This window comes from Populus nigra, chromosome 6 (assembly GCF_951802175.1).
Source record: "Populus nigra chromosome 6, ddPopNigr1.1, whole genome shotgun sequence".
In the NCBI taxonomy this organism is placed as follows: domain Eukaryota; kingdom Viridiplantae; phylum Streptophyta; class Magnoliopsida; order Malpighiales; family Salicaceae; genus Populus; species Populus nigra.
In genome coordinates, this window is record NC_084857.1 from 13,509,276 (window position 1) to 13,532,472 (window position 23,197).

Here is a 23,197-nt window from a genome sequence, read left to right on the forward strand (position 1 = left end):
AAAATATCTTTAGTAACAATGCTGAAATACTTGATGAAAGATTTTCTCATAAAGTATTTTTCAATATGTATAAATTCAATAATAAAATTTTTTTTTGAATAAAAATAACTTTTATTTAAAAAATTAAATTTTATAAAAACCCGATTACATAACTTGAAATTTAGACATTAAAGGTTAAGTCTATATCCAAAGAGTTTATTTTGCTAAACTTTGATATAATAAAAAAATTTCCTTACAATATCACATCTTGAAATACATATTAAATTAATTCAATTGTTATAATCATCAAAACTATTAAAATCATAAGTACCAGAGATCTTTAGACTAATACTAATTAAAATAATTCCAACTTTGTCGAGTTTCAAACATGAAAAGGTAGGAATTCCGCACGAGACAAGAACACAAGACAAATCAATTAAATAAATTATAATAATAGGACTTAGTTTTCGATCAAAGAAGAGAGAGATTGTGATTTTTAGAGAGAGAAAGTAGGATAAAAAAGAGTGTGTGAATGTGTGATTTATCATTTGATTAGTTTTTTTTATATATTATATATAAAGGTAATTTAAATATTTTGTTATTTTTAAAATTTTTATTTGATCAAGGATGTAAAGTATAATTTTTAAAAGTATTAGGATAAAGTGAAACATAATTAAATCATAGGAGGTTTTTTTTTTGTAATTATCTCTTAATAAATTAAGAAACCTAGAATTCAGATCATAAAAAAAAGAGTGATTTTGAGTTTTTTTTTTAGATTTGTTTGTTTTTGCATTTCAGAAGCGTTTTTGAAAAAAATTAAATTTTTTTAATGTTTTATTTGCTTCAAATTCATTTTTTTAAATGTTTTTAGATAATTTTGATGTGTTGATGTTAAAAATAATTTTTTAAAAAATATTATTTTAATATATTTCTGAGTAAAAAATACTTTAAAAAATAATCGCTAAAACATAAAAAAAGAAAAAGAAATGAAGATAGAATTGGAATACTAAAAAATTAAAAAGAGAGAAATAATAAAAAAAAAGAATATGTTTTTTCTTTTTCTTTTTAAAAATAAAAAAGCAAAAGGAGGCGTGTAAAGCACGCGGGAAAGCATGTTTAGTAGGCTTGCTGTGCAAGTAACTTAAAAGGAACCTTAGTACCTTAACCAGTTGGTCTCCATACATAGCATTTGGAATCGGCGATTGTTCTAGCCTTTTCAGTAGTTCATCACTTAACAATGGCCAACGAAGACGTTTCGCACGACCTTTCATCGCTTCTTTCGTCGGAAGAGAGGGACTTTCTCATCCGCAACAATAGTGACCAGGTACTGCTTTTAGCTTATGGATTTCTGTTTTTCTCGTAATTAAGATGGATATCATGTTCAAATTAGAGTGCGAGCCTTGCTGAAGAACAATTTTATGACCAATTTCTAGAGCTTTTATGATTAAGAAAAGCTTCAATTTTTGTTTACCCTCTTAATTCAAGGGCTGATGTTTTTTTTCTGATTATGCTCCACACTAATTTTAGGTTAGGGTCAGCAATTTGGTTGGGAAGATTGTGGGATTCTATTTCTCTGGTTCATGGTGCGGGCCGTGCTGTAATTTCACTCCGTTGTTGGTAGAAGTCTATGAACAGCTTGTTAGCAAGTGGAAGACAAACAATGTCCCACCATATGCAAGTGGGAATACCTAATCTCCCACTTGGCACATGGTAGACACAAGCGGTGGGCATAAATCATGGCATGATTTATGCCCTTCACTCTTCTAGCTTAATATATATGTATGCTCAGTGAAGAGCTGGTGTGTTGGTGTGTGAAGAACGCAGAAAAGAGTGAAAACACAGAGAGAAAAACGTGAGAGAGAGAGCTTGAGTTGAGTAGAGAAGATTTCTCCTCCTCCTTGTTTTGTTGTTTGTATTGTTTCTAAGCTTGATTAATACAAACCAGTAGCTCCGTGGAGTAGGCAAGTTGCCGAACCATGTAAATTTGTGTGTTTGAGTTCTGGAATTGCCCAACAACTGGTATCAGAGCTTGTTCTTGAAAAAGAGGGTGTTTGATCCAAACTCAAAAATCAAAGTTCTCAAAACGTGTTTTTGACATTACCATCGCGTAGAGGAAGAAGAGACAAATTCACTGGTGAAAACCCGGCGAAGAACAGACGTCCTGCATGCCCGCACGCGCCCACACGCGCCGACGACAGCACTGCCCACGCGCGACCACTCGCGCCACGCTCTCCACGCGTCGTCTTCACCCGATTGTCTGCAACTGAACCGGGTTGACCCGCCACGCCAGCAGCCAGTTAGCAGCCACGCCCGTAATCCTGCACAGTCAGCCGCCACGTCATCAGACCAGCCAGCAGACGCGTCATCACCTGCCACGTCAGCCGAAATTACGCGTGCATTTGACATGTCAGCACAAAGTGGGTCCCGGGTGGCCTACGTGGATGCCACGTCATCTGGACACGTCAGCAAACGTGAGTTTTGATCCAGTGCGTCGCAGACACTATTCTGGCATGACACGCGGCTTCATCTGCACCGTCCGTTGATCCAAAACTTTGATTGTTAAAATCTGAGCCATCCGAAGTCCGATTGGGGTGATCTCAGTGTCGTTTCCAATAGTTTTGGCCGTTCCGGACACATCTGTAAGGTCAGATTTGACAAATTCAAATAGGAGAAACAATAAAAATGGCAGATGAAATAAAGGCTGCGGGAATTGAAAAATTTGATGGATCAGATTTTGGATATTGGAAAATGCAAATTGAAGACTATTTATATGGGAAGAAACTTTATCTTCCTCTGTTGGGGAGCAAACCAGAAAATATGCCAGAAGAAGATTGGTTGCTTCTTGATAGACAAGTTTTGGGTATTATCCGGTTATCTTTATCAAGAAGAGTTGCTCACAATGTTACAAAAGAAAGATCCACTGCAAGACTGATGGAAGCCCTGTCTGGGATGTATGAGAAGCCCTCAGCAAATAACAAAGTGCACCTGATGAAGAAGTTGTTCAACTTGAAGATGACAGAAAGCACCTCTATTACACAGCATCTCAACAACTTCAATACTATCACAAATCAATTGTCATCTATAGAGATTGAGTTTGATGATGAGATCCGTGCACTCATTTTACTAGCTTCACTTCCAAGCAGTTGGGAAGGTATGAGGACAGCTGTGAGCAACTCAGCTGGAAAATCCAAACTGAAATATGATGACATCCGAGACTTGATTTTAGCTGAAGAAGTGCGAAGGAAAGACTCAGGTGAAAGTTCAAGTTCAGGATCAGCTCTCAACATTAACACTCGAGGGAGGAGACAGGATAGAGGTTTATCCAGAGGCAGATCCAAATCAAGATACAGAAGTAAAAGCAAGTTCGGACCCAGAAAGCAGGTTGAATGTTGGAATTGTGGCAAACCTGGTCATTTCATGAGGAATTGCACAAAACCGAAAAAACCTGAAGCTGACTCTGCAAACGCTACCACAGATGAGGTGCAAGACGCTTTGATTCTTGCTGTACAAAGTCCAATTGATGATTGGATTCTTGATTCTGGTGCTTCATTCCACTGTATACCACACCATGAGATGATGCAAAACTATGTTGCTGGAGATCACGGTGTAGTCTATCTGGCCGATGGACAACCAATGAAGATTGTGGGTATAGGAGAAGTGCAGATCAAGACAATGAATGGATCTACATGGAACTTGCAAAATGTAAGGCATGTTCCTGGACTAAAGAAGAAGCTGATCTCAGTCGGACAACTTGATGAGAGTGGTCATTCAATCCTTTTTTCTGGAGGTATATGGAAGGTATCAAAGGGAGCAATGGTTTTGGCTCGTGGAAAGAAAACCGGCACCCTGTATATGACCATAAGATTTGCAGACATTATTGCCTCTACTGAAGCAGAAGATCAAGCACAGCTATGGCACTATAGACTCGACCATATGAGTCAAAAGGGGATGAAGATACTTCAGTCGAAGGGAAAACTGCCAGAGCTTAAAAATGTTGATCTAGACATTTGTGAAAGCTGTGTTCTTGGAAAACAGAAGAAGCTTAGTTTCTTAAAGGTTGGCAGGGCCTTAAGACCAAGAAAGCTAGAACTAGTGCACACAGATTTATGGGGATCGTCTCCAGTGGCATCTCTTGGAGGTTCTCGGTATTACGTAACTTTCATTGATGATTTCAGCTGAAAGGTATGGGTCTACTTTCTAAAAAATAAATCTGATGTGTTCGAAACATTCAAGAAGTGGAAGGCTATGGTTGAGAATGAATCAGGTTTAAAGTTGAAATGCTTAAGATCTGATAATGGAGGTGAATACATTGATGGAGGTTTCAAGGAGTATTGCGCTGTTAATGGTATCAGAATGGAAAAGACCATTCCAGGCACACCACAACAGAATGGCATTGCTGAAAGAATGAACCGGACCATCAATGAACGAGCTAGAAGCATGAGGCTGCATTCAGGGCTACCTCAAACATTCTGGGCTGACGCAGTTCATACTGCAGTTTACTTGCTCAACCGTGGACCATCAGTTCCTTTGGAGTTCAGATTGACCGAGGAAGTATGGAGAGGAAAAGAGGTACAACTTTCTCATTTAAAGGTCTTTGGGTATGTTTCCTATGTGTATATAGATTCTGATGCTCGCAACAAGCTAGATGCCAAATCCAAGAAATGTTTCTTCATTGGCTATGGAGATGAAGAATTTGGATTTCGGTTCTGGGATGATCAGAACAGAAAGATTATCAGAAGCAGGAACGTGATCTTCAATGAGAAAGTTTTCTACAAAGACAGATCAAGTGTAGAAACAGATATGGCTGATTCAGATATAAGTCCATAAAAATCTGAATTCATAAGATTAGAAGGCCTTCCTGATGTTACCGAGCTGAACAAAACTCAAGAGTCTTTACAAGACGATTCAAGCACATCTGTACCCACCACTACACAAGAAGATGCAGAGCCAAGTGAACCAATTGTTTATGTTCGCAGGTCTTCAAGGACTGTAAAGCCCCCACAACGGTTCACACTTCTACTGAATTATATTTTGCTGACAGATGGTGGTGAGCCGCTAAGTTATGAAGAATCCTTACAAGATGGAAACTCAAGCAAGTGGGAGTTAGCCATGAAGGATGAAGAACAAGACTTGGGAGCTAACCACACTGCCTGAAGGAAAGAAGGCTTTGCAAAACAAGTGGGTTTACAGAGTAAAGACTGAGCATGACGGAAGCAAACGGTTCAAGGTAAGACTTGTTGTAAAAGGGTTTCAACAAAAGAAAGGGATTGACTACTCTGAGATATTTTCTCCAGTTGTGAAGCTCACAACAATCAGAGTTGTTCTGGGGATAGTAGCAGCAGAGAATTTACATCTTGAACAATTAGATGTAAAAACAGCCTTTCTTCACGGAGAATTGGAGGAAGACATTTACATGCAACAACCAGAGGGGTTTGAAATACAAGGAAAGGAGAAACAAGTCTGCAAGCTAAAGAAAAGCTTATACGGCTTGAAGCAAGCTCCAAAACAGTGGTACAAGAAGTTTGATAACTTCATGTGTAGTTCGGGATACACAAGATGCCAGGCTGATCACTGTTGCTATGTCAAACATTTTGACAACTCCTACATCATTCTACTATTATATGTGGATGATATGTTGATTGCAGGATTCAACATTGAGGAGATTGACAAGCTGAAACAACAATTGTCAAAACAGTTTGAAATGAAGGATCTGGGAGCTGCTAAACAAATACTTGGCATAAGAATCATCAGAGATCAAGACAAAGGCATACTAAAGCTTTCACAAACAGAGTATGTTAAGAAGGTTCTCAGCAGGTTTAGTATGGATAATGCTAAACCAGTAAGTACACCTCTAGGGAATCATTTCAAGCTCAGCAAAGACCAGTCACCACAAACTGAGCTAGAATGTGGATACATGGATAAGATTCCATACGCCTCAGCTATCGGCTCTTTGATGTATGCTATGGTCTGTACCAGACCAGACATTGCCCATGCAGTGGGAGTTGTAAGCCGATATATGAGCAATCCTGGAAAGCAGCATTGGGAGGCGGTGAAATGGATCATGAGATACTTAAAAGGTTCATCAGAGGCATGTCTCACCTTCACAGCTGGTGGTTTGAAACTTGAAGGTTTTGTAGACGCTGATCTAGCAGGAGATGTTGATAGCAGAAAGAGCACTACAAGATATGTATATACTCTAGGAGGTACTGCTGTTTCCTGGAGTTCTACCTTGCAAAAGATCGTCGCTCTTTCAACAACAGAAGCTGAATATGTTGCAGTCTCAGAATCTGCAAAAGAGATCGTATGGCTGCAGAGTTTTCTGAAAGAATTGGGCAAGATGAATGGAAATGGTACTTTGTATAGCGACAGTCAGAGTGCAATCTTCCTTGCCAAGAATCCAGCATTTCACTCCAGGACTAAGCATATTCAGATCAAATATCACTTCATCCGACAATTGCTAGATGAGGAGCAACTACTGCTAGAAAAGGTCTGCGGAAGCAAGAATCCAGCTGACATGTTAACCAAAGGAGTTACACTTGATAAACTGAAGTTGTGCAAAACTTCAGTTGGTCTTCAAGGATAAAAGATGATTTCATTGTTTGTCTCCAAGTGGGAGATTGTTAGCAAGTGGAAGACAAACAATGTCCCACCATATGCAAGTGGGAATACCTAATCTCCCACTTGGCACATGGTGGACACAAGCGGTGGGCATAAATCATGGCATGATTGATGCCCTTCACTCTTCTAGCTTAATATATATGTATGCTCAGTGAAGAGCTGGTGTGTTGGTGTGTGAAGAACGCAGAGAAGAGTGAAAACACAGAGAGAAAAACGTGAGAGAGAGAGCTTGAGTTGAGTAGAGAAGATTTCTCCTCCTCCTTGTTTTGTTGTTTGTATTGTTTCTAAGCTTGATTAATACAAACCAGTAGCTCCGTGGAGTAGGCAAGTTGCCGAACCACGTAAATTTGTGTGTTTGAGTTCTGGAATTGCCTAACACAGCTATCATCCAAAGGGGACTTTGAGGTGGTCTTCATTTCTTCTGACGGAGACGATGAATCATTCAACACATACTTCTCCGAAATGCCATGGCTTGCTATTCCCTTCTCTGATACGGAGACCCGCCTACGTCTTAAGGAAGTATTCGAAGTAAGAGGAATCCCTCGTCTTGTCATTTTTGATACGAATGGCAAGGTTTCATGCGATGATGGAGTCAGCACTGTCATGGAACATGGCGTGGATGGGTATCCGTTCAACCTTGATAGACTGAATTTCCTGAAAGTGCAAGAAGAGAATGCTAAGAAGAATCAAACCATAAGCTCTATCTTGGTTTCCAGCTCACGTGATTATGTGATTTCAAATGATGCAAAAAAGGTAGATGGTTCATTCAAATAGCTAGTTTTGAAATTGAATTGATGATGCCATAATTCACATTTTTGCTATCTGTAATGGCAGATCCCTGTGCTGGACCTTGAAGGGAAATTGGTTGGCTTGTATTTTTCAATCCATACGATGTGCTGTGAATTCACTCCAAAACTAGTGGAATTGTATAAGACGCTCAAGGAAAAAGGAGAGAACTTTGAAGTAGTCCTAATATCTCTAGACGACGAAGAAGAAGACTTCAAAGAGAGTTTTGAGACAATGCCTTGGTTGGCATTGCCATTTAATGACAAGAGCTGCGAGAAGCTAGTGCGGTATTTTGAACTTAGCACCATTCCTAATCTTGTCATAATTGGCCAAGATGGGAAGACTTTGAACCCAAATGTAGCTGAACTAATCGAAGAACATGGTATTGAAGCGTACCCATTTACACCGGAAAAGCTTGACGAGCTAGCTGCAATAGAAAAGGCAAAACTGGAATCGCAGACGCTTGAATCAGTTTTGGTTAATGGGGAAAATGATTTTGTGATTGACAAAAGTTGCTCCAAGGTAATTTTTTTGTTGTATGCTAACCTCGCATGTTGTTATTGCATTACTTTCAATAACTTTCTTATTATCACTAATTGAATTCATTAGCAAAGGTTTTTTTTTTATCATTCAAGTGGTTTGTTCTTATTAGGTCCCAGTGTCTGAACTAGTTGGAAAGAACATTCTTCTTTACTTCTCAGCTCAATGGTGCCCTCCATGTCGTGCCTTTTTACCCAAGCTAATTGAAGCATACCACACAATTAAAGCAAAAGGCAACGCATTCGAGGTGATCTTCATCTCAAGCGACAGCGATCAATCCACCTTTGACGAGTTCTATTCAGAAATGCCTTGGTTAGCCCTTCCATTTGGTGATGGAAGGAAACAAATCCTGTCTCAGAAATTCAAAATTCAAGGCATTCCTGCAGCTGTAGCGATTGGCCCAAGTGGGCAGACCATTACCAAGGAAGCTCGGGTGCACTTGACAGCTTACGGGGCAGATGCTTTTCCATTTACCGAGGAACATCTAAAGCAATTGGAGGAGGAGCTTGAGGAAAAGGCAAAGGGGTGGCCAGAGAAAGTGAAACACGAACTTCATACTGAGCATGAGCTGATACGTACTAAACGCAAAGCATATATTTGCGATGGCTGTGGGGAAACAGGAAATAGGTGGTCTTTCTATTGCAAACAATGTGACTTTGATCTTCACCCCAAGTGTGCTTTGAAGGAAGATGAAGATACTGGAAGTGAAAAGGGAAAGGAAGGATGGAACTGCGATGGAGATGTGTGCCGCAGAGCTTAAGCGGGCAAGCGCTCCTTGTATCTGGTTTTATGGGCTTTCTGCTGCAATAAGCGTGTGATGTAAGGTGTTTGTTGCATGTGTGTGAGGATGTGGATGTCTTTCCTGTTATTGATATGTAATTAAGAGGTGTGTTGCTGAAGGATTTTCATGTCCTGTATTTCGATACGAAGAATAAATAACCGGATTGGCTAAGTTTATGTGAATCCTGTGACCCATTTGAAACTTGGGAATCCATGGTTGCTTGTTGTTCTCAAATCTCCATCACTTGTTATGAGGTTTTCGTCATTCGTAGAGGAAAATGCTTATCAGTCCTGTCAAAAAATTGGGAAGAGGTGGCATGCATGGTTCCATTGTGCCACTCTCTTTGTTTCTTTCTGGCTGGATGAAGCAGCAGCAGCTTCACCTCTGGTGCAAATATTCCTGTAATTGTTTTGCAGATTAAAAAAAAAAGAGGGATGATTATGACTTAACCAAACTTAAAAGGAACAAGAGTTTCCAATCCAAGCAACTGGATAGTCTTTTTTCCCCCTCTTTGCCTTCTCACATTACCTGTTGAGACGGATTTCAGAATCAAGAAAGCAGCATTACTCTAAACTCAGAGCTAAGCAAGACAAATTCATCCAATAGAAATGTCATTTCTTTCGTAACTGATGTGTACTTGATAAATGAAATCGAGCAAGTGGAAATTGGGTTCATGGCAGTTATTTGAAGGGTTCTGGAGGGGTGGATCCTGTGTTCGTGGATGAACATATCTTCTATCATTTAATATATTTTTGTATTTTAAAATTATTTTTAATAAAGTTTAAATTATTTTTTGAAATTTAATATTTTTTTGAATACTTTCAAATTATTTTAAATAGATTTTTTTTAAAAAAACAACTACATCCATCCACCAGATACAAAGATCGGATAGGCTTTAATGGCTGCCCAGACTGCTGACTCGTTCCCCTCACATGCCAAGAAAATATTTCCATAAATTTAATGCTTTCCTCCTTAATTCTCGTGAAATCATACTGGATTTCCATGTTCTGGTAGCAAAAGCCAACAACGTTGCTTCATGGTCGGGCGCGTGTATTTGCCAACCTCCTCGCCCCATTTTAACTTCTTTATTATTATTATCTTATAGAATCTATTTCTGTGCCTATCTCGACAGCATCAAAATCTCTAGACCCACTTCTCAATGGCCGGCCCCACCAGGTTGATAAGAAAAAATTCTAAACAAAGATAACAATAAAATAAAACAGCCCTAACAAAGGATACCCCATTATCAAATGAGGCGCCACCGTTGACGACCGGGAAATTAGGCAGTGTGGGTATCCTTGTTAATTTAGACAGTACGAGGAACGAGGATAATAATAAAACAGCCCCTAGGAGGAGGTTTTGTTTTTTTTTCCCTGGTTAAATCATGTTCTTGAAGAATTTTAATTTTTTATTTTGATGTATTTTTTTAAAAAAATATATTAAAAAATAACTTATATTACAATCTCAAATACTCTTTTCACTTATAAAATACATTAAAACAATAAAAAAATTATTTATCTTTTTAATTTTGATACAATCACTATTTTTTAGCGACAATTGGGGAGTGAGAATTTCTTATGAACACTGTCCAATTCAACTTGTGTCGAAGGGTTTTTTTGTTTTTTCAATATGATTTATTTTTTGTTATTATTAAGTCTGATCGAGAACAATTTAATATTTTGACATATATAAAATATTATTTAATTTTAAAAATAGGCTGTGCATTAGTGCTTCCATGTGTGGCATTCATGATGAGATTTTAATCCTCACAACGTCACCTCCATTCTTGAATGACGTGTGTGGCCAAAATATATTGGATTTTGTGTCAGTAACTTTTTTTTTCTCATTTTCTTTTTTATTTTTAGTTTCATAGCATTCATCTACACAATTTCAAAACAACCTTTTAATTTTTTTATATTAATAAGTATAAATATTTTATTAAAAAAATAAAAACACAAAATACATTTAGTAACACACTCACAGAACAATTATGAAACCATGGATAAAACTAGAATACAAACAAAAACAAAAAAAAGGAGATTAAAAAAAAGAAGCAAGAGGAGAGTTGTAGAAGCACGTGATAATGCGAATACCACGTCAGCAGACCTACGTCATAATGTCTTCGTCATCACCCGACGCCAGCCAAGTCTTGAAGTCGTCGTTGACAAATTAGAATAATGGCGTGCAGGTAATTTAAAGGAGCCTTAGCCTCGAAGTTCCATTACATGAAGAGGTTTTTGGGCTAACACTAATGAAAATAACTCGAAGTTTGTCGAGCTCCGAAGATGAAGAGGCAGGAATTCCACACAACACATAATAAACAAATTTTTATAATAATAAACAAATTATGATTTAAATAAGATAAGAAAGAGATTTAGTTTGTAATTTTTAGAGAAGATAAAAAAAATTATGATAATAAAATTTAGTTTTCAATAAAAAAAAGAGATTATGATTTTTAGAGAAGGATAATATGATAAGAGAGAATGTATATTTCTTGTATATTATATATGAAAGTAATTTAAATATTTTGTTATTTTTAAAATTTTTATTTGATGTAAAGTATAATTTATGAAAGTATTAGAGTAAAGTGAAACATAATTAAATTATAGAAGTTTTTTATTTATAATTATCTCTTAATAAATCAAGAAACATAGAATTCAAATCTTTTTTTAAAAAAAAATGACTATGAGTTTTTTTTTCTTCCAGATAAAGGGAAAGACCAAAATGATAAAGGAAAAGAAATGAGGATAAAATTGGAATACTAAAAAAATAAAAAGAGAGAAATACAAAAAAGAATATGTTTTTTTTTTTTTAAAAAATAAAAAAGCAAAAGGAGGCGTGTAAAGCACGCGGGGAAGAATGTTTAATAGGCTTGCTGTGCATGTAACTTCAAAGGAACCTTAGTACCTTAACCAGTTGGTCTCAATACATAGCATTTGGAATCGGCGATTGTTCTAGCCTTTTCAGTAGTTCATCACTTAACAATGGCCAACGAAGACGTTTCGCACGACCTTTCATCGCTTCTTTCGTCGGAAGAGAGGGACTTTCTCATCCGCAACAATGGTGACCAGGTACTGCTTTTAGCTTATGGATTTCTGTTTTTCTCGTAATTAAGATGGATATCATGTTCAAATTAGAGTGCGAGCCTTGCTGAAGAACAATTTTATGACCAATTTCTAGAGCTTTTATGATTAAGAAAAGCTTCAATTTTTGTTTACCCTCTCAATTCAAGGGCTGATGTTTTTTTTCTGATTATGCTCCACACTAATTTTAGGTTAGGGTCAGCAATTTGGTTGGGAAGATTGTGGGATTCTATTTCTCTGGTTCATGGTGCGGGCCGTGCCGTAATTTCACTCCGTTGTTGGTAGAAGTCTATGAACAGCTATCATCCAAAGGGGACTTTGAGGTGGTCTTCATTTCTTCTGACGGAGACGATGAATCATTCAACACATACTTCTCCGAAATGCCATGGCTTGCTATTCCCTTCTCTGATACGGAGACCCGCCTACGTCTTAAGGAAGTATTCGAAGTAAGAGGAATCCCTCGTCTTGTCATTTTTGATACGAATGGCAAGGTTTCATGCGATGATGGAGTCAGCACTGTCATGGAACATGGCGTGGATGGGTATCCGTTCAACCTTGATAGACTGAATTTCCTGAAAGTGCAAGAAGAGAATGCTAAGAAGAATCAAACCATAAGCTCTATCTTGGTTTCCAGCTCACGTGATTATGTGATTTCAAATGATGCAAAAAAGGTAGATGGTTCATTCAAATAGCTAGTTTTGAAATTGAATTGATGATGCCATAATTCACATTTTTGCTATCTGTAATGGCAGATCCCTGTGCTGGACCTTGAAGGGAAATTGGTTGGCTTGTATTTTTCAATCCATACGATGTGCTGTGAATTCACTCCAAAACTAGTGGAATTGTATAAGACGCTCAAGGAAAAAGGAGAGAACTTTGAAGTAGTCCTAATATCTCTAGACGACGAAGAAGAAGACTTCAAAGAGAGTTTTGAGACAATGCCTTGGTTGGCATTGCCATTTAATGACAAGAGCTGCGAGAAGCTAGTGCGGTATTTTGAACTTAGCACCATTCCTAATCTTGTCATAATTGGCCAAGATGGGAAGACTTTGAACCCAAATGTAGCTGAACTAATCGAAGAACATGGTATTGAAGCGTACCCATTTACACCGGAAAAGCTTGACGAGCTAGCTGCAATAGAAAAGGCAAAACTGGAATCGCAGACGCTTGAATCAGTTTTGGTTAATGGGGAAAATGATTTTGTGATTGACAAAAGTTGCTCCAAGGTAATTTTTTTGTTGTATGCTAACCTCGCATGTTGTTATTGCATTACTTTCAATAACTTTCTTATTATCACTAATTGAATTCATTAGCAAAGGTTTTTTTTTTATCATTCAAGTGGTTTGTTCTTATTAGGTCCCAGTGTCTGAACTAGTTGGAAAGAACATTCTTCTTTACTTCTCAGCTCAATGGTGCCCTCCATGTCGTGCCTTTTTACCCAAGCTAATTGAAGCATACCACACAATTAAAGCAAAAGGCAACGCATTCGAGGTGATCTTCATCTCAAGCGACAGCGATCAATCCACCTTTGACGAGTTCTATTCAGAAATGCCTTGGTTAGCCCTTCCATTTGGTGATGAAAGGAAACAAATCCTGAGTCGGAAATTCAAAATTCAAGGCATTCCTGCAGCTGTAGCGATTGGCCCAAGTGGGCGGACCATTACCAAGGAAGCTCGGATGCACTTGACAGCTTACGGGGCAGATGCTTTTCCATTTACCGAGGAACATCTAAAGCAATTGGAGGAGGAGCTTGAGGAAAAGGCAAAGGGGTGGCCAGAGAAAGTGAAACACGAACTTCATACTGAGCATGAGCTGATTCGTACTAAACGCAAAGCATATGTTTGCAATGGCTGTCGTGGAACAGGACATTGTTGGTCTTTCTATTGCAAACAATGTGACTTTTATCTTCACCCGAAGTGTGCTTTGAAGGAAGATGAAGATACTGGAAGTGAGAAGGGAAAGGAAGGAGGGGTCTGCGATGGAGATGTGTGCCGCAGAGCTTAAGCAGGCAAGCGCTCCTTGTATCTGGTTTTATGGGCTTTCTGCTGTAATAAGCGTGCGATGTAAGGTGTTTGTTGCATATGTGTGAAGATGTGGATGTCTTTCCTGTTATTGATATGTAATTAAGAGGTGTGTTGCTGAAGGATTTTCATGTCCTGTATTTCGATACGAAGAATAAATAACCGGATTGGCTGAGTTTTTGCGGATCCATGGTTGATGGTTGTTCTCATAGCTCATTCACTTGATATGAGGTTTTTGTCATTCCTAAAGGAAAATGCTATGCATGATGCCATTGTGCCGCTCTCGTTGTTTCTATGTGGCTGGATGAAGAAACAGCTTCACCTCTGGAGCAAATATTCCTGTAATTGTGATGCTGATTAAATACAAAAACTGGACTGATTGTGACTTAACCAGCATTATACAATGAAACCATTGTAGCTCCACCGTAAAAGAAACTAGAATTTCCAATCCAAGCAACTGGATAGTCATTTCCCCCCCTCGTTGCCTTCTCAAATTACTTGTTGAGGCGGATTTCAGAATCAAGAAAGCAGCATTAATTCGAACTCAGAACTAAGAAAGACAAACGAAATCCCAGGTGGAAACTGGGTTCATGGCAGTTATTTGGAGGGTGGACACCTGCGTTTGTTGATGAACATGTCTGCAATCAATTAAACCAGAATCACGGGCAGGCTATTGCCTGTATCAGTTCATGGGACGCAAAGGACAGATAGGATCAGTGGTGAGCTTGTAGAAGTTAGCAAAGCCAACAACTGCACCAAGACCACAGGAAAAGATTTCCGTAAATTTAATGCTTTTCTATTTGCTTAATTCTCGTGACACCATATTATTTGATGCCTCAAAAGAACGAAAATATCATCCATGTGATACATCCACAATTCAAGCAAGCACACTGCCAAGAAATTCGGCGACAACAATCAAGCACGCTGCCAAAAAGTTTGAAGCCATTGTAAAAACCTTCGCTTCTATGGCCCATTAATTATGTTCAGCTTATTTATTTTTTCATGTTCGAATGCATGTTTCATGTTCTCACAGTTTCTTTTTGCCACGTTCCATAGCTTCCCACCACTGAATCTCATGTGCTTTAATTTGCCTTCGCCATGACAGCCACAAAACCTTATCAATTATTGCAGTCTGAAAAGACATTTCTGAAATCACTTCCTATCTCTGGTCATCTCGTGTATGGACCCTCACGACGGAGGAAGGACACTGCTGGGCTCTCTTACCTTACGACGGGGGAAGGAAGGACACTGCTGGGGGAAGGACACTGTTGGGCTAGTATAGACCCTCCAAGTTTTGGCACTGCTGCAGAAAACAAGCTGGAACTCTTACATCACTATTGATAGGTGATGGGTTATAAATAAGGTTTAGTTTTGATAATTTAAAACGAAAGATTTTCAGCCCAATTATCACGCTGGACTAACTAATAACACTTCATTCATTCAAAACTAGCTTGGAAAAACATCTAGTATATAAGGTTATCGAGTCAACCCGTAAATTAATTTTTATATTAAAACAACAGTGTTTTATTTTGGTTTTTTATTTAATCTTCACAGGACAATAATTCGTTCAGGTTAACCATGTCATTAAATGAGTTTGTTTAATATCTTATTTAATTTAATTAAAATTTCAAAATATATTATACAATTAGCATACTCTGTGATTTCATTACAACAACATTTTAAAAATAAAATGTTAAAATTAAAAATAAATAATCTTAAAATTTTATATAAACAATAATTGTGACAGTTGACTTGTGGGGACGTCAATAGCATCATATTTGTTTCCTGATGTAAATTATAATTGAATCCTCATATTCTCAATAAACCAATATATTACTTCTTATGTTTTTTTTTTAAAAAAAAATTAACTATCTAGTAGGTGGTCCAGTGGTAAAAGCTTAGAACCAAAAGGTATGTTCTTCCTGTAATCTCATGTTCGAACCCTGTAATTGCTAATATAATGATCACTGGAGGTTTACATAGTTATTAATTTTAGGATTCATGAGATTAACCAAGATGCACGTAAACTAACCTGGACATCCATGTTAATAAAAAAATAAAAAAAATTACTCAATTGAGAAGCTTTGACCGTCAATCCGTTAATAGATTAGTTTTTTGTACTAATACCTAAAGTAATGGTTTAGCACTTTTATAATGTAAAACTAAAGGAAGAACTAAGTTATAGTAAATGGAAATGATAACATGGAGGTAAAATATGGCTTCTTTTAAATAAAGGGATTACGTTATAATTTGTTCAATTTGTTATGATGAATTTAAAGTGTCACACGTGATTTCTACATGGTGGTGTTGGCCAATTAATGATCATCATGTTTCATGATGTGACAAATAGATTAAAAATATGATAATTTTGTTTATAGTTAAATGGGGCAAAAAAAAATTTAAATTAAATTTTTTTTTTAGTGTTTTTAAATTGTTTTAATGTATTGATATTAAAAATAAATTTTTAAAAATTAAAAAATATATATACTAATATATTTCTAAGCAAAAAATATTTTAAAACTCAACATCTACTATATTTATAAATATGTCCTTAAGTTGTGTTTGAGAATGTGGTTGCAATTGTTTTACATAGTATTTTTTATTCTGAAATGCATTAAAATAATATATTTTTTATTTTTTAAAAATTATTTTTAAGATTAACACATCAAAACAATTCAAATCATAAAAAAATTTAAATTTTAATAAAAAAATTTAAATTTTTTAAAACTTGGGTTAGCTACAAACGCTCTTTATAGTCGATTAGTTGAATCTTACCCTTAATGTTTTCCATGGAATCTATTACTTTAGTCTTTGACAGCGAATGTGTAAAGATAAGGAATATCATGATAGGTTGTCCAAAAAAATCTCTTACTAATATTATAAAAAGAATATTATAATTTTATTTTAAAATAAAATAAAAATTAAATGATATCTAATAAAATAATATTTCATATATATTCTTAATAATTTAAGTATTTACTAAAATAATATCCTTATGTGTTTTTAAATAATTAATTTTAATGAAATAAAATTAAAACTCAAGAATAAAGATTAAAAAAACATAAAAATAAAAGATAAAAACAAGCCATGTTTGTGGGGCCAAGTGACTCGGCATGCTTATCCAAAAGATGAAGGAGCCATTTTATTTTTTCTTTGATGGATGAGATAGTATTTGTCCTTTATTGGTTTTTTTTTAATAAAACAAATGACAATCATTTGCTTGCTTTTTTTTTTCCACATCATTTGCTTTTTTTTTTAACAGAGAAGTGGTTGAAGAATTGGGTTGTAGTTTTTCATTTAAAATTTTATTTTTTAATATATTTTTATCTAAAAACACCTCATACATACTTTTAGATTTTCTCAAAACTAATCCATCAACTAAAAAAAACTCTAGAATAATTTTAAAACACAAAATTCAACCTAAAAATAATTCTCTCAACTTCAATATATCTTTTTTTGGCAATATAAAGCTTAAAAACATTATGATACCACTTTTCTTGTCAAGAATAACACATCGACACACATTTTAGTTATTTTCGCAAACAAAACCTTGTTAGTGTATATGTTTCTCTCTGCTTCATTATTTTCAATGAATTTTTATCTTTTTTCTAAATCTCATAGATTGAAATGTAATTAAAATAGAGTTTTGAATCAAAATATAAATTTTTCAAAGTAAAATGATGTGAAATGAATATTTATCAAATTAAAAAACCTTAAATCCTTGCTAACCATCAATTTTGGCCCCCAAAGTCTTAAATATTTGTATGCAATAAAACATAATTTTATTTTGTAAAATCCAACATCACCCTAATGTAAAGACATTTAATTTAAAAAAATATATAGAAAACAAAAAAAACCAATCAATAAGTCCAAATTCTCTATTAATGAAATGTCAAAGTTAAAAAAATTTCAAAAAATGTTTTGTTTCTATAATGAAAAACATTTTAGAAAAAAAATACAACATTATTTCAATCCGTGATATTTTAAGTTTTTGTCCAAGGTGCAACAACACTAAACTAACCACATCTCTTGGTTTTATATTTAATTTAATTTAATATGTTTAAGATTTATAAATGATTGATTTATATTAGAAAAAAAATTGATAGAAAAATTCATTTTTAAATGCAGCAAAATCAAAAGAGAATAATTTTCTAATTAAAAAAACCAATTAAAGATTTTTTTGTATCAATAAATATAAAGATTTTATTAAAAAGATAAAAGCACAAAATACATTTAATAACAAACTCACAAAACAATTATCAAACCATGGATAAAACGAGAATACAAACAAAAACAAAAACAAAAAAGCAAGAGGAGAGTTGTAGAAGCACGTGATAATGCGAATACCACGTCAGTAGACCTACGTCATCATGTCTTCGTCATCACCCGACGCCAGCCAAGTCTTGAAGTCGTCGTTGACAAATTAGAATAATAGTTTCCTAGGCCGGGCGTGCAGGTAATTTAAAGGAGCCTTAGCCTCGAAGTTCCATTACATAGCAACTGGGATTGGCAATTGTTATAGCATTCTGAGGAGTTAATCACATAGCTATCTATGGCCACCGAAGATTTTATATATATATATATATATTAAGTTGGTTAAAAATTTAATCTTATTATTTTTTTAAAAAAAATTATAAACTGTTATAGTATTTTTCTATATATTTTTTTTTTGTTATAGTTTTTATTTTAAATTATCTTTATCGATTTTATTATTTTTAATATTGAGCTGGTTGAGAATTATAACAGTAGATTTTCTCATTGAACACTATAGATTGCTATAGTGTTTCCCTGCATGATTTTTTTTTCTTTTATTTTTTTTGTTCTGATTTTTTTTAAAATTATCTTTGTCGATTTTATTTTTTTAATATTAAACTGGTTGAGATTTAGCTTTGTAGTTTTTTTCTTGAAAACATTGTGGATTGTAACAATTTTTCTCCATACGGTTTTTTTTATGATTTTTTCCACAAACCCACAACAATGCACAAGCCCGCGACATCGCGCAAGCATGGCATCTAGTAGCTTTTTAAAGTGTATTTTTAAAAAATATGAACTATTTTTTTCAAAATGATTTTTTATTTTTTAATCATTTTAAATTTTAATATCAAAAATAATTTATAAAAAATAATTTCCACTGTAATCCAGTACACACGCTATAGTTTGATATCTAGCATATTAGTCTGCGTTCTGCAGCGTGGCAAATTTAATATATTAATGAATTTAATAAAATTTATAATATTAATACTAAAATTAAATTTATTTGGCCCAAATTTTTATAGTATTTAATCCCTTCAAATAAAATTTATTATTTTTCTTTGATAGTAATAATATTGTTTTTCAAATTTATTAATGATGATAATAATTATAATATTTAATTTTACCATTCAAATCAAATCTATGGTTGTTTTTCAATATTAATGATATTTGTTTTCAAATTTATTAATTATTATATTAATAATATTAACTATAATAAAAATAATAATATTTAGAATATTAATAATAATGTTAAACTTGCCTGGCCCAAGTTTTTATATTTTTTAATCTCTTCAAATAAAATTTATGGTTTTTCTTCAATAGTAATAATTTTTGTCCTTTGAATTTATTAATGATAAAAATAACAATAACAATAATATAATAATAATATTTCCTCTTTACCCTTTGAGAAAAAAAAATAAGAGAAAAGAAAAACACATTATAGTATTGGGTTCCGCTGGTGGCAGGACCAACATTTTTTGATGGGTCTTGCTTGCCAAAAGATCCAAAGCTGATGGGTCTTGCAAGACCCAACACTAATAGGGCCTGGAGGACCCAACACTATGGGATCCTGCTGGCAACAAAACCTCACGCCAATGGGATCATGTTCGCAACATGACCTCACGCCATTGGGTCCTAATGATAGCAGGATCTATCAACCCAACCGTAATTTTTAACTCACAAACAACAAAGATAACGCGTTTTAATATAGTAAATAAAAATTATACATATATAATATAATATATAATAAGTATAATTTTTTAGAAAAAATACAAAAATATGAAAAGAATATTAATTTGAAATAAAGAAAAAAAATAAAAATTTTAAAATTTCTTGGGTCTCCCCTATCAACCAGACACAATCTCAATATCTATTTTTTTTTAAAATATTTATAATATTAATAATAATATATAACTTTTCTGACCCAACTTTTTATTTTTTTTAATCTATTCACAAAACAATTATGGTTTTTCTTCCATAGTAATAATTTTTTAAAAACTTTTATTCATGATGATGATGATAATTATTATTATTTTTAAGTTTACCCTTTAAATCAAATCTATAGTTGTTTTTCAATATTAAATTTGTTTTCAAATTTGTTAATTACTATGTTAATTATAATAAAAATAAGAATATTCTAATACAAATAATAATATTTTTAATATTCATAACAATATTAAACTTATTAAAGAGTAAATGGGTATGGCTGCAACATCAAGCCCAATATCCTTGCACTCCTTATAAATGTCAGACCCAGGAGCATTGGGTCTAGCTGCAATCCGAACCCATTAAAGTTACAACATCATTGGGTCATGCTCTGCAGAATGACCCAACAGCTGGGTACCTATCTGGGCCCAACATCATTGGGTTATGCTTGATAGAAGGACCCAACAGTGTTGGGTCTTGCTGGGCAGGTGGGGCTGGCAGCAGGGCCACTGCTGCTAGGTTATGGTGGCAGCATGTTCCATCTTTATAGGTTCTGCTCGCAAGAGCATTGAGTTTGTTTAAAAATGAAGACCCCTGAACTTGGGGTTCGTCTTTTCGGCCAAACCCAACACTCTTGGGTCCGGTGTTGCAGCCAGACCCAAGCTTGGCTCCAAACGTCTAACCCAAGGATGTTGGGTCAGGCATGGCTACAAGATCTGAGGGACTTGGATCCGCGCTCCTGCCTCTCCCAAGCAACTTCGATCATGTGTCCCTTTCCTACCACAAGTTTCTCGGGTTTAGAAGGGGATGCCAAACCCAAGTTAATAAAAATAAAAATAATTTTTAATTTTAACCTTCAAATTAAATCTATGGTTACTTTTCAATATTAATGATATTTTTTTTTCAAATTTATTAATTATTATATTAATAATATTACCTGTAATAAAAATAATAATATTTATAATACAAATAATAATATTAAACTTGTCTCACCCAAGTTTTTATATTTTTTAATCTCTTCAAATAAAATTTATGGTTTTTCTTCGATTGTAATAATTTTTTCCTTTGAATTTATTAATGATAACAATAACAATAACAATAACATAATAATATAATAATAATATTTACTCTTTACACTATGAAAAAAAATAAGAGAAAAGAAAAACACATTACAGTATTGGTTTATTGGGTCCTGCCAACGCTTTTTGATGGGTCATATTGGTCGCAGGACCCAAAGCTAATGGGTCCTGGAGGACGGCCCACCGCTACTTGGCAGTAGGGCCAAACATCATTGGGTCATGCTTGGAAGAAGGACCCAGTAGCGGTGGGTCTGCTTATAAGTAGGGCCCACTGCTGCAACGGGTCTGGTGGCGCAACCACACCCAATCTTAGCATAATTTTTTTAAAATAATATTTAAAAACATAATACAAAAGTATCAAAAGAACATTAATTTGAAGTAAAGAAAAAAAATTAAATTTCTTGGGTTTTCCCTCTCATCCAGACACAATCTCAATATATTATTTTAGAAAATATATTTTAAAAATAATACAAAAATATAAAAAAAAACATTATTTTGAAGTAAAGAAAAAAATTAAAATTTTAAAATTTCTTGGGCCTGGCTTCAAGTTAGAGACAATCTCAACATATTTTTTTTAAAAAAAATAATACAAAAACATAAAAAAATATTAATTTGAAATAAAGAAAAAAATTAAAAATTATCAAATTTTTTTGAAAGAATTTTTGAAACGCAAAATCAAACATGATTTAATTAGAAAATTCAACCCAACCTGAAATGAAAAAAATAATATCATCACCCAACTTTTGGTCAATATAATAAAAGTCCCATCAATTTATTTGGAAAAATAAATTTAATTTAAAGAAATCTAATTTTAGTGCCTATTGAAGTGTCACTTCCAAACAGTTTTTGTTCCCTGTAAGCCCGTAAGCCAGCTGGTTCTAGGAGAAATGCACATCCTATTTAGAAAGCAATCAAGTAGGCAATGAAATCAGGATATCCCTTTTCAGTTTTGGAGCTTTTCTTTCCCTTGTAATATTGATAAGTATGAATCTCTCTCTTTCAGAGAAAAAAAAGGCTTATAGGCTTGTTTATAGCCTGTTTAGTTGCTAAAATGAATTGCTACTGAGCTTGTGTTTTCGATGCCCGCTACACAGTCAAGTTCCCTTAGCGGAAAGATCCTAAATGCCCAAGCTGGCAACGCATATTGGGTCCTACTCGAAGGCCGAGCTCACTGTTATTGAGTCCTGGTTGCAAAAGCCCCCAACGATGTTGGGCATGGAGGCAGCAGGGCCCAATTAAGCATTGGGTCCTACTGCAAGAAGCGGGCCAACACTGTTAGATCATGCTGGAAGGCAAAGGTCGACGTAGTTAGACTTAATTTCAGTATAATTTTTTAAAAAATAATATAAAAATATCAAAAGAATATTAATTTGAAGTAAAGAAAAAAATTAATTTTTTTTAAATTTCTTGTTTCTCACCTCTCAACCGTCTACAATCTTAATATATATATTTTTTTAAAAAAAATTATTTAAAAAATAATATAAAAACATGAAGAAAATATTATTCTGAAGTAAAAAAAATTTAAAAATGAAAAAATTTCTTGGGTCTGGCGTCGTAGCCAGACAAAATCTCAACATATATATTTAAAAAAATACAAAAACATAACAAAAATATTAATTTGAAGCAAATAAAAAAACTTAAAAATTGTCAATTTTTTTTCAAAGAATTTTCGAAACGCAAAATCAAACATGATTTAATTAGGAAATTCAACTCAATCTGAAATGGAAAAAAAAATTATCATCACTCAACTTTTATACAATATATAAAAAATTTCATCAATTTATTTTGAGAAATAAATTTAAGTTAGAGAAGGCAAAGACAAAGAAATTTAATTAGGTATGGCTCCTGGGTCTGGAAGCCAATCGTCCTTATTGATCAATGGTCTTCCATTATATTCAATGGTGGTGTTATACTGTAGTGAAGAAGATGTATATATTTAGCATGTACAGAGGCATAGAGAGTCATGGGGGATTGAATTCTCACGTACGTGATAACATAGATTCCCAATTCATCCACCAAAGGAAATCAATTTTTTTTTACAATCTTCTTATGCCGATGTCAGTGATCTTACTGCTTTTTTGCATTGATTAACTTTAATTCTTTGTCGACAAAGGAAAAAAGAGCATGTGCGCG

At 34.4% G+C, this 23,197-nt stretch overlaps 2 protein-coding genes across 2 annotated transcripts; both read left to right on the forward strand.

The window, feature by feature from the left end:
• Positions 1-1,148: 1,148 nt before the first annotated feature.
• Positions 1,149-8,905, forward strand: LOC133696598 (probable nucleoredoxin 1). The gene is made up of 5 exons (XM_062118822.1): positions 1,149-1,303; positions 1,507-1,617; positions 6,979-7,350; positions 7,432-7,905; positions 8,036-8,905. Exons 1-5 carry the CDS (start codon positions 1,217-1,219, stop codon positions 8,681-8,683), a joined length of 1,692 nt encoding a protein of 563 aa, XP_061974806.1. The 5' UTR covers positions 1,149-1,216; the 3' UTR covers positions 8,684-8,905.
• A 2,682-nt stretch (positions 8,906-11,587) lies between these two features.
• LOC133695944 (probable nucleoredoxin 1) lies at positions 11,588-13,983 on the forward strand. Its single transcript, XM_062117926.1, has 4 exons — positions 11,588-11,775; positions 11,979-12,458; positions 12,540-13,013; positions 13,144-13,983. Exons 1-4 carry the CDS (start codon positions 11,689-11,691, stop codon positions 13,789-13,791), a joined length of 1,689 nt encoding a protein of 562 aa, XP_061973910.1. The 5' UTR covers positions 11,588-11,688; the 3' UTR covers positions 13,792-13,983.
• Positions 13,984-23,197: the final 9,214 nt, after the last annotated feature.

Excerpts from the sequence above, each read along its gene's own strand:
- LOC133696598 (XM_062118822.1), top strand. The coding sequence starts at position 1,217 with ATGGCCAACGAAGACGTTTCGCACGACCTTTCATCGCTTCTTTCGTCG. Across the intron at positions 1,304-1,506 it reads TCCGCAACAATAGTGACCAG|GTTAGGGTCAGCAATTTGGT; the intron begins GTACTGCTTTTA and ends CACTAATTTTAG. Across the intron at positions 1,618-6,978 it reads TAGAAGTCTATGAACAGCTT|CTATCATCCAAAGGGGACTT; the intron begins GTTAGCAAGTGG and ends TGCCTAACACAG.
- LOC133695944 (XM_062117926.1), top strand. The coding sequence starts at position 11,689 with ATGGCCAACGAAGACGTTTCGCACGACCTTTCATCGCTTCTTTCGTCG. Across the intron at positions 11,776-11,978 it reads TCCGCAACAATGGTGACCAG|GTTAGGGTCAGCAATTTGGT; the intron begins GTACTGCTTTTA and ends CACTAATTTTAG. Across the intron at positions 12,459-12,539 it reads TTTCAAATGATGCAAAAAAG|ATCCCTGTGCTGGACCTTGA; the intron begins GTAGATGGTTCA and ends CTGTAATGGCAG.